Source organism: Salvia miltiorrhiza, chromosome 5 (genome assembly GCF_028751815.1).
Source record: "Salvia miltiorrhiza cultivar Shanhuang (shh) chromosome 5, IMPLAD_Smil_shh, whole genome shotgun sequence".
NCBI classification, from domain to species: domain Eukaryota; kingdom Viridiplantae; phylum Streptophyta; class Magnoliopsida; order Lamiales; family Lamiaceae; genus Salvia; species Salvia miltiorrhiza.
In genome coordinates this window covers 54010735-54029494 of record NC_080391.1, presented here as the reverse complement: position 1 = coordinate 54029494, position 18760 = coordinate 54010735, and the positions used below count along the sequence as shown (strand labels likewise).

General features: G+C 37.4%; 1 protein-coding gene across 1 annotated transcript; it reads right to left on the bottom strand.

Moving 5' to 3' along the window:
* Window positions 1–370: 370 nt before the first annotated feature.
* LOC131025077 (transcription factor MYB62-like) lies at window positions 371–1900 on the bottom strand. The gene is made up of 3 exons (XM_057954679.1): window positions 1586–1900; window positions 1355–1484; window positions 371–1241 (listed from the first exon to the last, which is right to left on the bottom strand). Exons 1-3 carry the CDS (start codon window positions 1734–1736, stop codon window positions 725–727), a joined length of 798 nt encoding a protein of 265 aa, XP_057810662.1. The 5' UTR covers window positions 1737–1900; the 3' UTR covers window positions 371–724.
* Window positions 1901–18760: the final 16860 nt, after the last annotated feature.

Genomic DNA, 18760 nt, shown 5'->3' with positions numbered 1-18760 from the left:
ATTAAAAAAGACCTCTATTTTTCGAAAATGACATATTAATACTCAATAAATTAATTCACTTTGCCATCAAATTAGACCGGATTCGATTTCGAAAAGTCGTGAGAACTGTAAACAATATAGTGTATCAAAATTCAGCCTATTGAGTCCAAGTGAGCAAACAATATTCCCTTCGAAATTTTATTAAGTGTCTTCAGACAAATTACACATATCAATAAAATAAGAAATTTACATTGACAAAATATGATAATTATAACAAATATTAAATAAAAATAAAATAAGAAAAATATGATAATTATACTTTCAAATTTTGAAATGGAATATATATTAATTAAATAATTAAAAAAATAAACAATAAAACACTTAATAAAAATGGAGGTAATAAACTCTTTGCATTAAAGTGAGACACACTTTATGTGGGAACAAAGTTTGATTAGACCACACAAAGAAGAAAGTAGAAAAGCCTTACATCAAAGAGAACCCAATCTCTTACATAGTTAGAACTGATTGAGTTCGGATACATTAATGTTGTGACCCACCCAATAAAATCTTAATTCTTGATTAAATACCTTAAACTATACTATCAGTTCGGGCTTTATTAGCGACCTTTCTCTTGGCCCTACTACAAAAACAAGAGCCACTTAACTAGTTAATTATCAGATTAAGACAGTCCTAATTAAGTAATTAATGTCTATCTACAGACCTGACCAACCAATTTTGATCACTACTACTTCCTAAACTGCCACAGCTCATCAGTGTTCCAAAAGTCCTCCCCGAACCAATCAATCTCCGCCACGTGGCACTCCGGGGGCGAGATACCCTGCACCTGCATGTCATCGTAGCAGCCGGGGAATCCCACATTGTAGTAACTTTCCTCAATCGGAATCTCCGTCTGATTTTTAACCGCCGTTAAGTTCACGGAGAATATATCATAATTATTACCGTCTGAGTTGCTGTTATTTACCGGATTCGGACAGAGCGAATCCGGAGGCGCCAGCTGGCTGATCGCCGGAGACGACGGGGCGGCGGCGATGGAGGAAGACGGAGACGACACCGTCGACGGCGAATTCTGCTCCATCTTCTCCATTAATCTCGGCATCCAAAACGTGCGGATCGCCTCGAGGAATTTCTTGCTGTTGGAATCCACTTTGAGCTGCCGGGCTTGCTTCTGCACCCGCGTTCGCCAGTAGTTCTTGATCTCGTTGTCTGTTCTTCCCGGCAAATGCTGCGCGATTTTCGACCACCTGCCCTCGTAAATTTTTTTTAAAAAAATATTAATTAATTAATTATTCGAGGTCTCGTGAATGCAATACCTGATGCAAATCAAATGCACGTGCAAATAGTGAAATATTCGCACCTATTCCCCCATTTGGAGTGGAGTTCAAGAATCAAGAGCTGCTCATGAGGGCTGAAGTTTCCTCTCTTAATGTCAGGCTTCAGATAGTTGAGCCATCTCAATCTGCAACTCTTCCCTGTTCTCTTCAGCCCTGCACACACCAAATAAATAAAAATAAATAATTAAGAGTTTATATTTGAAGCATATATACATATATAGAGAATTAGAGATTGAAGAATGAGAAATACATACCAGCAAATTTGGCTAAGGAATTCCAGCGGCCTTCACCGTGAGAAGAAACATATTGAATGAGAAGATTGTCTTCTTCAAGAGTCCAAGGCCCTCTTCGTAGCTCGCTCTCGCATTCATAAATATTAATCTTGGTTTTTGAATTACTACTCATTATACCAAAATACGTAGAAACAGTTGTTGTGATGATGAGGTGTTTTTGGTTGAATGCGCAGCTGAAACCCCACGACAGAGTTTTATAGTGTGGGTGGTTATTTATTTATTTATTTATTTTTTATTGAGGAAAATAAAATTTAGAAATAATGAAAAGAGATATGGGTAGACCCCAGTTGAAAAGAGTTTATTTTGTTTTAGTTTGAGACTTTTAAGATAGCCCACACAGTAGAATTTTCTTTGATTTGAACTAAAGAGGAATACTCTTTGAGTGAGCATCTAAGTCGGCGGAAACTCCACCTACTATATTGGTACTACAAATTAAATATTATTATATGGGCGTGTGTTAAAATGATATATAGAGATTATTTATGTATTTATTCAAAGGCATGAGTTAATTACTTATAAAAATGCTATCTTAAGATTAACTGAGAGCAAGGTGACTTTGATTGCATTGTTAATCCTAGGGCAATTTAGGGATGCATTTCATTTGTATATTTCGAGACGATCAATTTCATTGCATTCACGTATATTGGATGACTCGAATTTTTAACTTATTGATTAATGGATAAAATTATGAAATGGTAACTCACCGAATTCTAAAATTGAAGAAAAAGTTGAGAAGTAGGGCAAATTAAGCCCCACGCACCAAGGGGGGATTGTTTGCGTGATGAAACAAGTTGCACGCTTTTTGTGTTTATCCGAATAAAACGACACTTTGTGTGATGAGAAAATTAAGTTATGTTGAATAATGGATTGAAGTCAATTCAGTCGACACATTCTTATGGAACTTTTTCTTTTTTTCTTTCTTTCTTTAATTAATAAAGGCGGCTCAATATATTTTCGAGACTTATGTAAATGGGAAAATGAGGCCTTATGGTCTAAGAGAAGGGTTAATTAATTATTTCGACACTTTTTTTCTTATATTTTGACATCATATAATGTTATTATTAAAATTGTGTCAGTATTAATTATTTTTGTTGTTGATAAGGAACAATATTAAAATATGCATTTGAGGATGCGTTCTTTTTATTAAAAAAAAATCGAGAAACATATAATAATCTTTTTATCACTTTTTCATGAAGGGTGTATAATTTTCACTGAGTAGCATGAAAAAGAAATTTGGGTAATTCAATTTTTTTGCTTTTCACTCTAATTCATAATCATATTATCTTGGGATATTAATGTGATAATATTATTCTATTTTTATTATGGAGAACATGAGATAAAAAAAAAGTGATGGTAATAAAAAAATTCACAAAAGTGAAAAAATTATTCACATGCATACAGAATTGAACCTAAGACCTCTAAAAAAGAAGAGTATTTGAATATTTCAATTTTGCCACTTAAGTTCGACCTCATCAGCTTTGTTAAAATAGATTGAGATCATGTTGTTATTACAAAAAAGAAAAAAAAGAACATGGTAAATATTATATTTGTGATATTTTAAAAGTGATGTGAAATTGTAAATTTGGGTAAACATCATGTTGATTTTGGCAATTATTAAAGGGTAAGTTACAATAAGAAAAGGGAAAAAAAAGAACTAGATACAACTCCAGCTTCTCAAGATGCGACATTACTCATTAATTAACCATTTGCGATTATGCTTAATTAGCGCTAATAAATAACTTTCCAATGTGTGAGGTTTTGGGTTGGAGTCATTCGTAGTATGTTCTTTTAATATTTTTTTGATTATTTATGTAATTTATTAAAAAAAAAAGAGTAATACTAATAACTTTCAACACATAAATTTGTTAAGTTGAATATTCTGAAGTCACAGTTAACCAGATCATGTATATATTTTCTTCATTAATTAGAACTCCATTTCGTATCAACGATTGTATAATTTGACTGGTTTTTAATAGTTGAACAAACTAATTATGTTAATTTACGTGTAATGTAACATGATATTTTCTTGAATATCCTCTAACACTACAAAATAAAAAAAGTGCAATGAACAATGCAAAAAACCGTTGTTAAAACTCTGCTTTCGGTCGTTAAAATTAGTTAACGACATATCTGTTATGTTGTTATTCTTTTTATGGAAAATTCAATTAACGACGGAAATTTTCTTATAAGGATCCGTTTACTTTCATAAAAAAATGAGAGAATATATATATATATATATAAATACATATATATATATTCATCATTTTCCACCATTTTCACATGTTTACTATGATAGAATTTTTTTTCGGACATGGAAAAATATCTTCTCAAACAGTTCTTTTTCACTAATTTTCTATTCAATATTGGATAATATTATCTTTAAGAAGTGATTGTGAAAAAAAAATTCAACATTTAATATGGTAAATTTAATTATTTATCCACCAATTTCTAATAAAGTAAACGAGTATATAGGATAAATGTAATAAACATAAGATAACCTTTTTTTTAATCTCTAATAAACATATAATAAAAAGAAGAAACTATTTTCTAATCTTTTTTTATCAATCTTTTTTCAATAAAATTTTTATAACCAAAGTAAAGAGACTGCACTGAGTCAAAACTTTGCAAGTAAGTAGTATTAGAGAAATTAAATGCCACATGCATATTTTTGTATTCAAATTGGGCATTAATTGAATGACATATATACACCCGCATACTCTCTCCTCTCAACATTGATTTGTCTACTCATTCAGATAACTGATCAAAAAACGACAAGCAACATTTTTTGGGTCCAAGATAATTATGAACGGATGATAATTAATTGTTACAAATATAGAATTGATGAATACTATATATATAAATTTACGCAGTGAGGCAATATTATATTAAGAAGGGAAGAAATAACAAGGAAATGACTAGGAGAAGAGAAAATGCATGTTTATAAATGAACTTGTGATGTCGTTTTATGGCAAATCGATTTCTGTGGCTCTTCCTTTGCATGGAATTTCTGCTGCAAAGAAACGTGATTGACTAGTCTCGTCAATTAGTCTCTATATACCTATTAATTAATTTATTAATTCCAATAACAACGTGTATAATTCACTCTCATTGTTAGTCAGTAGCTGTTTGTTAATCTAGGGATATGGTTTCCCAAGATTAATTAATTAATTGCTATGATGACTTATCTTCTTGTGAATACTGAGTGAATGAGTTTGGTTATTGCGACATTTTTCGTGAAAATATGTGAATCTTATATTTTTCCTATAAAATGAATACATTCAATGTTAGAATTAATGCATTTAAAAAAAATTAAAAATTTGTCCGTCATGAGATTCGAATCCAGGCGATGCATTCATTCATCATAGATCTTAATGATAAAACAAGTTTTTAGGTATTTAAGTAGGATTTTTGAGCTAGGGTGTATTCATTCGGATATTACTTTAGTTTTGGGATAGTTATATATCTACTGTAGAACCTCCTCGTTTGAGGAGGATTTCTTTCTCTTTTTCATAGTTCATTATTAATTTATCACAATCGATTTCTTCTTTTCTCAATACCTTCACTCTATCAGATGAAGTTCTTGAATGTATTAACAATAACGACAACAACGACAACATTATCTTCCAAATCTGAAGTTAGGAATGCACCAAACTCTCATCTTCCTTAATCTTATGTATTTATATAATTTCGAATCTTAAATCAACTCTTGCGAGTAATGTATCACGGATGTCTTAAAATTAATTTGGACTCAATTTTGAAATAAAATGAAAATGAGATGATTCTATCTAAATAGAGTTTTGTGTTATGAAGAAATCACGTGTCAGATGAATTTATGAATTTTGTCGTCGTGGCAAAATTGAGTTAGGAAGAAAAGTAACTAGATCGATCGTAATTCAAATGTATATATTCCAACCATAAATAATCAGAAATAAGATAGTGAAACATAATCTTTTATCAATTTGAATCCATTTTGCGTTTCACGCGTAATGGTATGAATGCATGTTTTGATTAATTCAATTTCGGATATGAATGAATATATGAGAGACCATTTGACATAACAATTCCTTTAGCAATTGAAGTAATGCGTAGAGAATTTAGATCTCTTTGATCCAATGAAGGAAAAGTTTGAAATAACACTCATTTCAAGCATCCGATTTTGGGCTCGAAAGGAACAACCAACACCAGCTAATTTTATAATTAATGATGTCATTCCCATTTTATTAAAACAAGTCATTATAAAAAGATTAAAGTCATTATAAAAAGATTAAACTAAAAGCAAACGTTATACACACCTCCTCTAAACACGTAGATTTTCAAGCATACGCAAAAAAAATTGTGACGCACCGGATAAACATTTGACCTTAATTATAAACCATTCAAAATATTGGATTTAGACTTTTGTAAAAACAATAAATTGGCCGACTATTTATTATGCATGATTTAAGTCCGACTATTTAGATTTAGGATGATGATAAAACTAGTGAAATATATAAATCATAATTTTTCACTTTCTCTTTATTGCATCCAATTTCCCAAGCTGTCACGTACACACACATAGTGTGGACACTTTCATGAGTGCATAATACCTTTGATTTCACCTAAATTATCACATTAAAATCAAATTATACTAAAGTGCTCATGAAGTTCCAAGGATCTGTCAAATGTGTATTTAATTGTAGTATAAAAGCCCAGTTAAACAAACATAAATTACTTTTTTAAGACGAGCGAAGTAAAAAAAAAATGAAAATATGAAAATTCTTTCTTTGTTTATACTATGTTTATACTTAGAGTTGTCAAATATGATCCAAATGAAAAATGAGCGGATTAAGCAATATATTTGTAGGCCTAAGAAAATTGGTTGGCCGACTCTACCCGACCCAAAATCTTCGGTCCATGAGCCACCTGAACTAGCAGGCCGGCATCTTTTTTTTTTTTTTTCAAACAACACCTAAGGGGGTGAGGGGTTAGGCAGACCCCCAACCTATAGATAAATCATCAACCGGTGTCACATCCGACACGAAGCTCAGACTCTGCAGGCTCAGCCCAAACTTTGACACCTTATAATTGTACTTCAACTAAATAAACCGAGTGGGGAAAGTTGAAAATGATGTAAAATGGATATAATAACTAAAAGTGAGATGGGATGAGCTGAGAATCAATTATTGATGTAAGATAGCTTGACTTGATCAACGATAAAGAAGAAGCTTTCTAATTTGGGAAGTAGGGTATGGCACTGTTGAGATTGATGCTTTGTTTCTTTTCCATTTATGGACATAGGGAAAGTTGATACTTTTCATGTGGCCTTAGAGGTGTAATTCTTGTACATGATACATATTCCTGCAAATTGCAATAATTGATTCAGTGGAGAAAGATATAGGTGGACAATGTAACGTGTAAGGTGGACTCCATGGATATGGAAGATCAAATAGTTGAAACTTTTTTCTTTTGCTCCAATCGGAGCACTGGCGTGCTGTCTATCGACACTGATAATGTGAAAATTTTAATATACGCCCGCGTGATAAACAACCATGTCAGAATACGACAATAACTGCAAACCACGTACCAGAAAAACATGATTAGAAGTATACTTGTTTTAACAACAAAGTGTCTATGAATTCAAAAAACGTGATACATTTGATTTGAAATATATAACTTGCAATTATAACGAGAATATTCATTGCACCTGTTGAAGGATGATGAACTCATTCACATGTTAAATTAAGAAATTGAAATTATGATTGAATGTGTGTTTTTGGTACATATGCGACAAAAAGTAACGCTCACCAGATGTGATTTAGTGAAACAATTGATCAAGGATACTAAAACCATTACTTAACTATACAGAAAATAATTAAAAAAGGCTTCTAATTTAATGCCATTCCTTCCCATTAAAGAATAATTAAAATAAAATAACTGGGCCTATTTAAATTATAAGTGGGCTTTGGCGAGGCCTAGCCGGCGCAAAAGGTCCATATTTTTTTGTCGTATTAACAAAATTAAAAATTAGAAATAATTATACATTATAATAATAATAATGTAATAATAACATTTAGTATCAGTAGTACTAGAATAGGTATTAGAAATAAATAAAATAGGACTAAAAATTGTGGCTGCCGAACCATTTTCCAACCTATATGATATCTATACATTAAAGAATCAATAATACTCTGGACAAAATTTGTCCGATAAAAAAAAGTTAAATATTTTAAAAAATAATTATATTTAAAACTTTTGGTTCAAAATACAAAAGAATTTAGTTAGTTTTATTATTTTATCTACAGTGTAGTTTTTTTGTAATTTTTAATACCATTTTTAATTTTTATTATTTTCAAAGTACAAAAACTACAAAAAATAATAATAAAAAATTTATAAATGTTAAAAAATTACAAAAAATTACAACGTGGAGAAAATAATAAAATTAACGAAACCCTTTTTAAATTTTGAACCAAAATTTTTAAATCAATCGATTTTTTTAAATATTTAGCATTTTTTGTCCGCGCAAATTTTGTCCAGATAACACTAATAGCCACACTTGTGTCCTTGGGTAGGTAGGAGAACATTTATGATATAAATAATTAAGTACTAAATTTAAAAATTTATTTATTTTTAGACTCAGACAACCTAAATAATGAAGTGAACAATTAATAAATATATCCACTTCAAATAAAAGTTAAAAATACCGTACCCATTATGGTAAAAATATTTAGAGATTATACATTTATTTTAATTATCCGACAAAATAATATATTGTTTTCTAATGGGATAATTCATATTATCAGACTGAATAATTTAATTTTCTATAATCAATCATAACGGCCGATAAAAAATTAAATAGGTTCGACATATTCATAAAAATATGTATTTAAAACATGTTTTTTATCTTACATAAATAAATATTATTTTACCAAAAATAGATAATTTAAATTTTCACCCTATAATGAAACTAGAGATCCTAAATTTTTAAGAAAAAATTGCTGGACAAAACCATCGACAACTACTCCTTTCATCTTCGAACAAGTATACCATTAAGGGTGCATTTATTTTGACTGTAAAATTTTTATTGAGAAATGATGGATAAGAAAAGATTAAAAGATGAAAAGATGAGAAAAATGAGAAAATGACATTCATATTGGGGGCAAACTGTAATGGGAAAAATCCGTATAAGCCGAAACTATACGGCCCAACGGGCCAGCCCGGTAAAGCGATCCATACCACATTCGTGGCATAAGGTTCAAAGTAGGCCCATATGCAGGAAATACGCGAACCCACTAGGAAAAACCCTAAACTCAACAGTTAATCGGTGACTAGGTCAGACGAGAGTCACGGAAGATCGTTCCCTAAGAAATCGGAACCACTAGGGTTTCAAGGAGCATTCCAGTAAACCCTAACCCTAGCCGCCTCCCTGCAGGCCCGTAACCTATATATACTAATTCACTAACACAATCAGGGCATGGACAATCACTCATATCCACTCTGGCACTCACACACGATCTCTCATTCCCGATCTCCCCGCTCTTCCGTTCCGCCTCCACGCTTACAACTTTCTAGGGTTCCGATCATCCGACTAGCCCCGCCAGCCCGAACATCCGTCGCCCCTTGAGGCCGTCATTGATACTCATACTGTCAATCTCACACTTCATTAATCTCCGGTTCTCCCCGCTCCTCCGTTCCGCCTCCACGCTCACAACTTCAAGGGTTCCGATTGCTGGACTAGCCCCGCTAGCCCGGACGTTCGTCGCCCCTTGTTCATCACCGCTCATTAGCTTTCATTCAACATCCGGGACACCCCGATCTTCCGGATACATCACTTATTACTACCATTTATTTATTTCGTTACGTTACTTACGCTTAATATTTCCATCAGTTTACTGACTTGAGCGTCGGAGGCCCTTCCATCGACACCCCCACCGGTGCTCTTCGGAAGGCTCTAATGTTGCTTGTGGTTTTAGGTTGCTAGTGCCCGTCGATTCAGACGTGACTGACGTCACTTCCGTAATTGTTGGATTCACCCCCTACAATGAGAAAGATGAGAAGATGAGAAAATGTTGGAAAATATTTTCACACCCCTAACTTAAGATAATATTATCCAACATTGGAGATAAAATCAGTTAAAATATACTGCCCGAGAAAATATTTCATCATGCCCGGGAAAAAATTTCCATTATACTCCATCCGTCCAAATAAAAGTGGTCACCTTTTCATTTTGATTTGTCCCACTAAAAGTGTCACTTTCTTAAAATAGAAATGTTTACTTTAATTAAGCCTAATTAATTAATCTAATTAAAATTTCTAACTAAACCTAAACCCTAATTAAATAAACACACACACATACACACACACAAAAACACACAAAACACACACTCAGCCCCCCCCACCCCGGTCACCCGCCGCCCGCCGCCTAACCTCCCGGACGACAGGAGCACCAGCCCGTGCTCCCTCCCTCTCGCCATCCCCATGCTCTTTCTCTCTCTCTCTCCCCATCACTCTTCCTCCTCGTCACCATGCCGCTTCAGGATCAGCTGATCCACATGCACGAATACAAGGCGTTTCGGTACAGAGACAGCCCTAATTAATTTGCAATTTTAGATGATGGATTGCGAATTGAGGGGTCTGAACGCGTTGGTGGAGGACGAAATCAATGAGAGCTAGGTGGATCTGCGCGCGGTAGGATTTGAAATTTGGCGGCTGGGTAAATTGATGGGCTCCGAGGCGGCGTATACGGCGAAGATGGAGGATTTGTATGACAAAATGTTGGCCAAAATCAACGCCCTATCGAAATTGGTGTCTAGTTTTGGGGTCCAGAGATTCGGAGGGGGAGAGAGACGATGGCTGTTCCTTGTGGGTGTCTGGTTTTGGGGTCGTCCCTACCGCCGCTGGCGCCAGAGAAGCGCCCAACCAGTGAGAAGAAGAAGTGCGGAAGATTATTTTTTTTCCTTAATTATTTTCTTAATTTTGGTGGACCACACCCAATTAAAACATAACAATCAATTTCTTAATTTCCGTGCCAAAAATGATGGGCCGCTTTTATTGGGACGGAGGGAGTAGTAAACATGTGAAAATGATGAAAAATATGTGAAAATATACATTTTCTCTCCTTTTCCATTAAAGTAAACACACCTTTAAGAGATGAATTTTATCGTCACATAAAATTTCCACGGTAAATTGTGCCAAATTTCCTGCACCCTCCATCCCAATTTTTAGTACTTATATTTACATTTTAGTCTGTCTCACATTTTGATGTTCTTTTTTATTTTCAGTTAAAGTAGGTGGAATTCTTACTTCGCATTAATTATTTTAACAATCACATGAAATAAGGGAAGTGTCTATGCTGAACAGTGTGTGTTGGGAACCTTGTGGAATATCCTAACCCTTGTTTTGATGATACCAAAATTCATAGGACTTAAATGTAATAGACTAGAATCGCTTTTGAACTGAAGTGTTAGAGTTCGTTTCTAGTTTAGTTGCGGTGTCAAAGACTGAAGACTGAAGACTGAAGAACGAAGACTGAAGACTGAAGACTGAAGACTGCAGTTACCAACTGAAGTATCAGTTGAAGAATCAGTTGAAGACTGATTATTTAATGCGCGTCATGGACTGATACTAAAGTCAAGTATCAGTTGAATATTCCTCCTAGGACTGATCTTCCAACGTTCAGAGGAAGCCACGTACGCTCAAGTACAGCCGCATTAAATGCAGAGATATCTCAATATCTTATCTCTGCAGAGGTCATTCCTATCTGGTGGTTACTTTTCAGAGATGTCACATCTCCTGTCTATCAAAGAGAGCCGTTTCCACACAGACAAGGAACCTCGAAGATTGAAGCCTCAGCCCAAATTCGAATTGCTCTCCAACGGAAGAAATCTTGAGGACGATTTACGCCAACGGATCTATTCAAGAGTTCTCCTACAAATAGCGCTCGAGGATCACTTCAATCTTCACCGATTCAACGACATTAGCTGAAGCTCTGCCGAAATAGCTACTCAGCCTAAAGCTTAAACCGCCCAAAGCTTGAATCGAAGAAGAGAATTCCAAAGCCAAAATCAGTCACTGCTGATTAAATACATTCTCTTAGACCCTAGGCATATATTCTGTGTACCCAGAAGCCAAAGGTCAAACTTGCTTCAAAGAACTCGTTCTTTGTAAGTATAGTTGGCACTCGTTTAAACCTCTCCCCCATAAGAGTGTTTGAGTGACTCGGAGTTTCAGAAGGTGTTCTGAACTCTGATAGGGAAGTCTGAGCACGAGGTGTGCTTAGCAAGGAAATCCTGCGCGAGCTGTGTAGGTGCTGAAATCCTGCGCGAGGTGTGTAGGTAGGGAAACCCTACGCGAGGTGTGTAGGTGCTGAAGAGAGAGTTTATCTTCAGTTCACGGTTTGCAGTGCACCAGGGAAGCACTTGCGGAGTGGATTGTTGGTCTGATCAACCAGCCGTGGATGTAGGAAAGAGTTTTTCCGAACCACGTAAAAGTCTCTGTGTTATTTACAGCTTTCAGTTTTACATTCATAACTGTGTTATTTCAATTGATAAAACTGAATGCTGACTAACTGAAAAGAGAAACCTTAATCCAACTATCTGCTCCACCGAGGCTATTCGAAACTAAGTTTAATTTCCGCTGCGTATGATATCAATCTGACTCACTATCCTCTGATAGTAAGGAAGAGAGATATCATCTTCATCTTTGCAAACACGACTGAAGCCCTTACGTGGATCAGTTAAGTTCCAGTGACTTAACTGATAACTCTTTACTGAAGAGCTTTCAGTATTAGTCGTCAACCCTATTGGTCAACACTTATTTCGGTTAAACAGGTGTCTTGTTTGCGTGTAAAGTTTCGCTTCTATCTCTGACTGAGATCCCTCTGATTGAGGTTTGTAGATAGTCACAAAAATAGCCTATAGGTGTATTCCCCCCCCATACACCTATTCGAGACCCCCTGGACCTAACAATTGGTATCAGAGCAGGTTGTTCGCAAGAACTATCTGTCTCTGACTAGTTCTACTTGAACTAGATCCTTATTAAAGGTCTCGAAAAAGTTTTACTCTTTCTTATTGTTTTGTGCTTGCTACTTGCTTTATCTGCTGTTACCTGTTCTCTCTTTTTTGATGGAGACTAACCACAGCAGATTATCTTCTCTACCTATGTTTTGTATTGAAAAATACGACATATGGAAGTTTCGGCTTGAAAGCTTCCTCATTGCCCAACATTGTAGAATGTGGGAAGTCATCACCAGCGGTCCAATCATTATCACCGTAACTGTAAAAAGGGTTCCTACTGACATCCGTCAGGAACCTTACGATGAGGACCAGCCCAAGTCAAAGGCAGACTTCACCACAGAAGAAAGGAAGCAAGATGAGCTAGACAACCTCGCCAAAAGCATCATCTCCGGCACCGTTCCTGACAAGTATGTCATGAAGATCATCAAGTGCAGGACAGCAAAGGAGATGTGGAATATTCTGGAAAGAATGTGCGTAGGTTCTGAGGAGATCAAGGAGAATAAGCTTTCCATAGCTTGTCAGAAATTCGACTCCTTCCTCATGCTCAAGAATGAATCTGTCGAGGAAATGGAACAAATATTCAATCTCATATTGAATGAAGTTCAATCCATTTCCAAAGACAAATACACTCAACGAGAAATCAACTTGAAGATTCTTCGAGCACTGCCACGAGGAGAATGGCAGATCTACTCAGTCGCTCATCAGCATAAGCCAGGATTCAGTCAGCTCCCGACAAACAAGCTTTTCTCCGATCTCATGGCAAATGAGTTCGATCTTCTGAGAAATCTTGGTAACAAGAAGGCTGGAGGATCAGACGAAGATGGTCCATCAACCTCAAGAGGAGTTGCACTGAAGGCCTCAACCAGAGAAGGCAAGAAGCAGATCAAGGAGCCAACGGAACTCAACCCTGAGGACTTCTTCAGTCAATATGCCTTGTTAACTGACAGATTCAACAAGATGGAGTCCAAGTTCCGGAAGTACAGAAGGTTCCACAAGCAGCACTACAAGGCAAAAGAAAGAGAAAGAGACTCCAGACATTCCACAGATCGAAGCGGAGAAAGGAAGTCAGCCGCTTACGACATCAAAGAATTGGAATGTTATGGATGTAGAAAGAAAGGACACTTTAAGCATGAATGTCCTGATCTGACTCCAGCTGAGCGCAGGGAACTGAAAGCAAAGAAAGATCGCAGATCTTTGAAGAAGAAAGCGATGGTTGCTGATGATGCTGACTCTTCCAACGACACATCAGAATCATCCGACTTTGACAGTTCCAGCTCAGATTATGAGAGCCGAGCCCTGATGGCCAACGAATCAGAAAGTGTAGCTGACAACAGCTACGACAATGGAATGAATGGCCCAGAGGTAAAATCTCTCACGAAAACTCCATATACTGATAACTTCCTGATGCTTTCAGGAGACCATTCAGAATCTGGAGATAGCTCATCCGTTGAAACTGACGAGTTTGATCAGCTCCTGACTGATCACTGTCAGCTGAGGAAAATGTTCGAAGATCTCCTCAAGCAGAATCAGAAAAAGGACAAGGAGATCGATGATGAACGAGCTAAACATCAGACAATCATCTACTTTCCGGATGAAACATGTCTTGATCAGCTAATCATGGAGAACAGCCGACTGGAAGAAGAGCTCAGAATCTCCAACTCAAAATGTGAAAGAGCTTCTCATGAAATCAAAAGGCTTAATCACAAGCTGGAAGAAACAGTCAAGAACTGCATGATGCAGTCTCCCATGATGAGCAACTTTCCATCGAAAGGACTGGTCAACAGCATCGGAGGAAAGGTTGCAACTGCCAAAGGAAAGGATATCATGATCATCTCTAAGAATGATCCTTCTGAAATCACAACCTCAGAAGAATCAAGAGATCATGATATGGATGAAGTTCACAAGCGCAGACTGATGGCCAGATCAAATGTTCCACCTCCACGAAGCTACAGACGAGCTAAGGAGGCTCCCAACCAGATCATCATATTGAAAAGGCTGGAAAGCAGATTTCAGTCAAAGATCCGGGAAGGAACATCAGGAGCCAAGAAGAATCTTTCTCATCAACCCAGGGGGAAGAAAGGCCACATCAGTCAGAAACTGACATCCTCAGTTCAGTTTCAGAAAGAACAACATCCATGGAGATCAAGCAATGCTGAGTCCAGTCGAGCCATGCCACTTCCTCGACGACAAGCCACTGGACGTCAGACAAATCTCCATAAGTCTGCAAAGACCAAAGTATCTCACGGAAGATACTTCAGCGAGCAAAGAAGACCTCAATCACTCACCAGACAGAACTGCTACAAGAGTGAGGCCTTCAAAAGGATTTCTCAACGGAAAAATGCTCATATGCCACCTGAAGCGCCAACGACACCGATCAGACATCCAACAATGCGCAAGTCAATGTCAGGAAACATAAAAAGAAGGAAGAGGCCAAAGCTTCAATCAGAACGTGGTATCTGGACAGTGGCTGCTCGAAGCATATGACGGGCTACAAAGAATATCTATCCCAGTATGTTGAGAAAGCTGGATCCAAAGTTGCATTCGGAGACAACTCGATTGGAGAAACAAAAGGCTATGGTGTGCTCAACATGGGTAACGCCAGTATCAGTAATGTTAGCTTTGTTTCTGGTCTTAAACATAATCTGTTGTCTGTGAGTCAATTTTGTGACAGTGGTTTCACAGTGAAAATAAAAAAGGATTAATTCACTGTTAGAAACAATCAGAAGAAGGTGGTTCTGAAGGGATTCAGACAAGGAAGTCTCTACGTCGTTTCTTGGGAAGACAGCCCACCAGAAACGTGACTCATCAGTAAAAGCAGCTCAGAGCTCAATTGGCTATGGCACAAGAGACTCAACCATCTCAACTTCAAGACGATCAACAAACTTGCTAAACATCAACTGGTAGAAGGACTCCCTTCTATTGTATTCCAGAAGAAGCAAGAATGTGAAGCATGCCTCAGAGGAAAGCAGACGCGGACATCATTCAAGTCAAAGATAGGACACTCCTCTGAAAGGATTCTGCATCTACTTCACATGGATCTGTTTGGCCCGATCACTCCAAGAAGCTACAACGGTAGGAAGTACACCTTGGTAGTTGTGGATGATTATTCACGATATACCTGGGTTATCTTTCTTTTCAAAAAGAAGGAGACACTGGAGGAACTGCCAAAACTGTTGAAGAGACTGAGTGTTGAAAAGGAAGTCAACATCATCAGCATCAGATCAGATCGTGGGACTGAGTTCCTCAATACTGTCATTCGTGAGTATTGTGATGAACAAGGAATCAGTCATCAAACTTCTGCAGCAAGAACTCCACAGCAGAATGGAGTTGCAGAGAGAAGAAACCGGTCTCTAAAGGAAGCAGCAAGGACGATGCTAGCCGAGTCAAAACTCCCCTTGAAGTTTTGGGCCGAAGCAGTCAACAACGCATGCTACACGCAGAATCGATCCTTCCTCACTCAGAGACATGGAAGAACTCCATACGAGTTATGGAAGAACAGAAAGCCATCGATTGCCCATTTTCATGCTTTCGATTCTAAGTGTTTCATACACAACAACGATAAGAAGAGGTTGAACACCTTCGATTGCAAGGCTGATCCAGGAGTCTTCCTTGGATACTCCGGAACAGAACATTCAAGCAAAGCCTATCGAGTGTTCAATACTCAAACTCTATGTGTAGAAGAAACACCTCATGTGATCTTTGATGAGTCTACAGATGGTTTCAGGGAACAAGATGCTGAAAAGAATGTTCAGATCACTGAAGGTTCCAAAGCTGAAATCCATACTGACGAGCCCTCTACTGTCTTGGTATGGGGACCTGGCAAGGATGAAGATACTGAGATGATTCAGTATCAGAAGATCAACCAACGGTCTGAAGTTCAAACTGGAGCCAATACAGATGGCAATAGTCAAGGGGGAACTCCAGTTGCTGAAGTACAAGTTGAACGCGCAGAAGCCGCCCCAGCTCAACTCTCCCCTGCTCCAGAAAGTGCTCAACATCCCAGAGCTATTCTAACTGAAGAAGCTCCACCATCTCCTGAAGAAATCAAGAAATATCGAAGATGGTTCGAACTCCACTCTAAGGAGAACATCATTGGAGAACCATCAGATGGCGTCAAGACTCGGAGATCTATGTGCAACCTCGTCTTCGACATCAATCAGAACTGCATCAACGAAGATAAGAATTTCAGCTGTTTCTTATCAACTACAGAGCCGAAGGATATTGAAGAAGCTCTGAAGTCCACAGAATGGGTCATCGCAATGCTAGAAGAACTCAATGAATTCAACCGGAATTCTGTTTGGGAGCTTGTGGATCGACCAGACGATGCAAAGGTGATTGGCTTGAAATGGATTTTCAAGAACAAGAAAGACGAAGAAGGAAACGTTGTGAGAAACAAAGCAAGGCTTGTGGCTAAAGGATACAGTCAAGAAGAATGAATCGACTACGACGAGACATTTGCCCCAGTTGCCAGATTGGAAGCAGTCAGACTCTTCTTAGCTTTTGCAGCTCACAAAGGTTTCAAGGTACACCAAATGGATGTCAAGTGTGCATTTCTCAATGGAGTGCTCACAGATGAAGTCTATGTAGAACAACCTCCAGGATTTGAGGCTGCTGGACCAGAAAAGGTGTACAAGCTGAAGAAAGCGCTCTATGGGTTGAAGCAAGCACCAAGAGCGTGGTATGATACTCTCTCGGAGTATCTAGTTGAACAAGGCTTCAAAAAGGGATCTGTGGACAGAACGTTGTTCACTCTCAAAGAAGGAGAAGATCTCTTGCTTGTTCAAATTTATGTCGATGACATAATCTTCGGATCCAAATCCGAACACATGTGCAATAAGTTTGCTGACATCATGAAAAACAAATTCCAAATGTCCATGATGGGAGAAATGAATTTCTTTCTCGGATTGCAAGTCAAGCAGACCAAAGAAGGAATACTGATCAGCCAGTCCAAGTATGCCAAGGAGCTGATAGCTAAGTTCGGTATTCAGCACATGAAGTCAGTCAAGATCCCAATGAACACAAACTGGAAAGTTGATCCAGGTTCAGAAGGAAGCTCTGTCTCTTCGAATAAGTACAGAGAAATCATTGGATCTTTGCTGTATTTGACTGCGAGCAGACCAGATATCGCATTTGCAGTCGGGGTTTGTGCAAGATATCAATCAGATCCTAAGGAAGCTCATTTAGATGCAGCTAAGCGGATTCTGAGATATCTCAAGGGCACACCCAATTTAGGATTGTGGTACCCAGCAGAGGACGACATCAAGCTCACCGGATTTTCAGACTCCGACTTCGGTGGATGCAAGCTTGATCGCAAATCAACCTCCGGAACATGTCAATTCCTAGGCAACAAGCTCATCTCTTGGTTTTCTAAGAAACAGACTTCAGTCGCCACCTCTACAACTGAAGCTGAATATGTTGCTGCCGGAAGCTGCTGCTCACAAATCCTGTGGTTAGTCCATCAACTAAAGGACTATGGGATCGAGGAAAAGGAAGTTCCTATCTATTGCGACAGCTCCAGTGCTATTGCAATCTCCCAGAATCCAGTTCATCACACCAGAGTCAAACATATTGAGATTCGACATCACTTCATTCGTGATCATGTCGAAAAGAAGAATGTCTCTGTGGAATGGATTCCCACTGCTATTCAGAGAGCGGACCTGCTGACCAAGGCTCTTCCAGAAGAGAGGTTCAACGATCTTTGTGCAAAGATTGGCCTCATCAACCCTGAAGAGTGATGCTGTGTTTGAAGATTTTCTCAAACAGTCATGCTGACTGGTGGTCAACCAACTGCTGCTTCTACGATCGTCGACGTAAAAAGCAATGAAGTCCAAGTGCTCATCTGAAGAGGAAGTCATCCTGATGAATCATCCAGGATCACGTGGTATCAACTGACTACTATGTTCAGTTGATTAGTAAGTATTTTAAAATGCTTACCTTTTCAAAATCAGTTATTTCAGTTTAGAGCTTTAAGTTTTTAGTTCAAAATCTTTTCTCTAACTGATCAGTTTCTTTCAAAAACTTTAACTGATTATTGGAATTGTTGGAATTGGAATATCCGAAATAGGACAAGATTTTTATAAAGTGAAAATCTGTTTTGATTGAACTTGTCCTGATCTTTTTGCCAAAAATCCTTCCAACCTTTTTG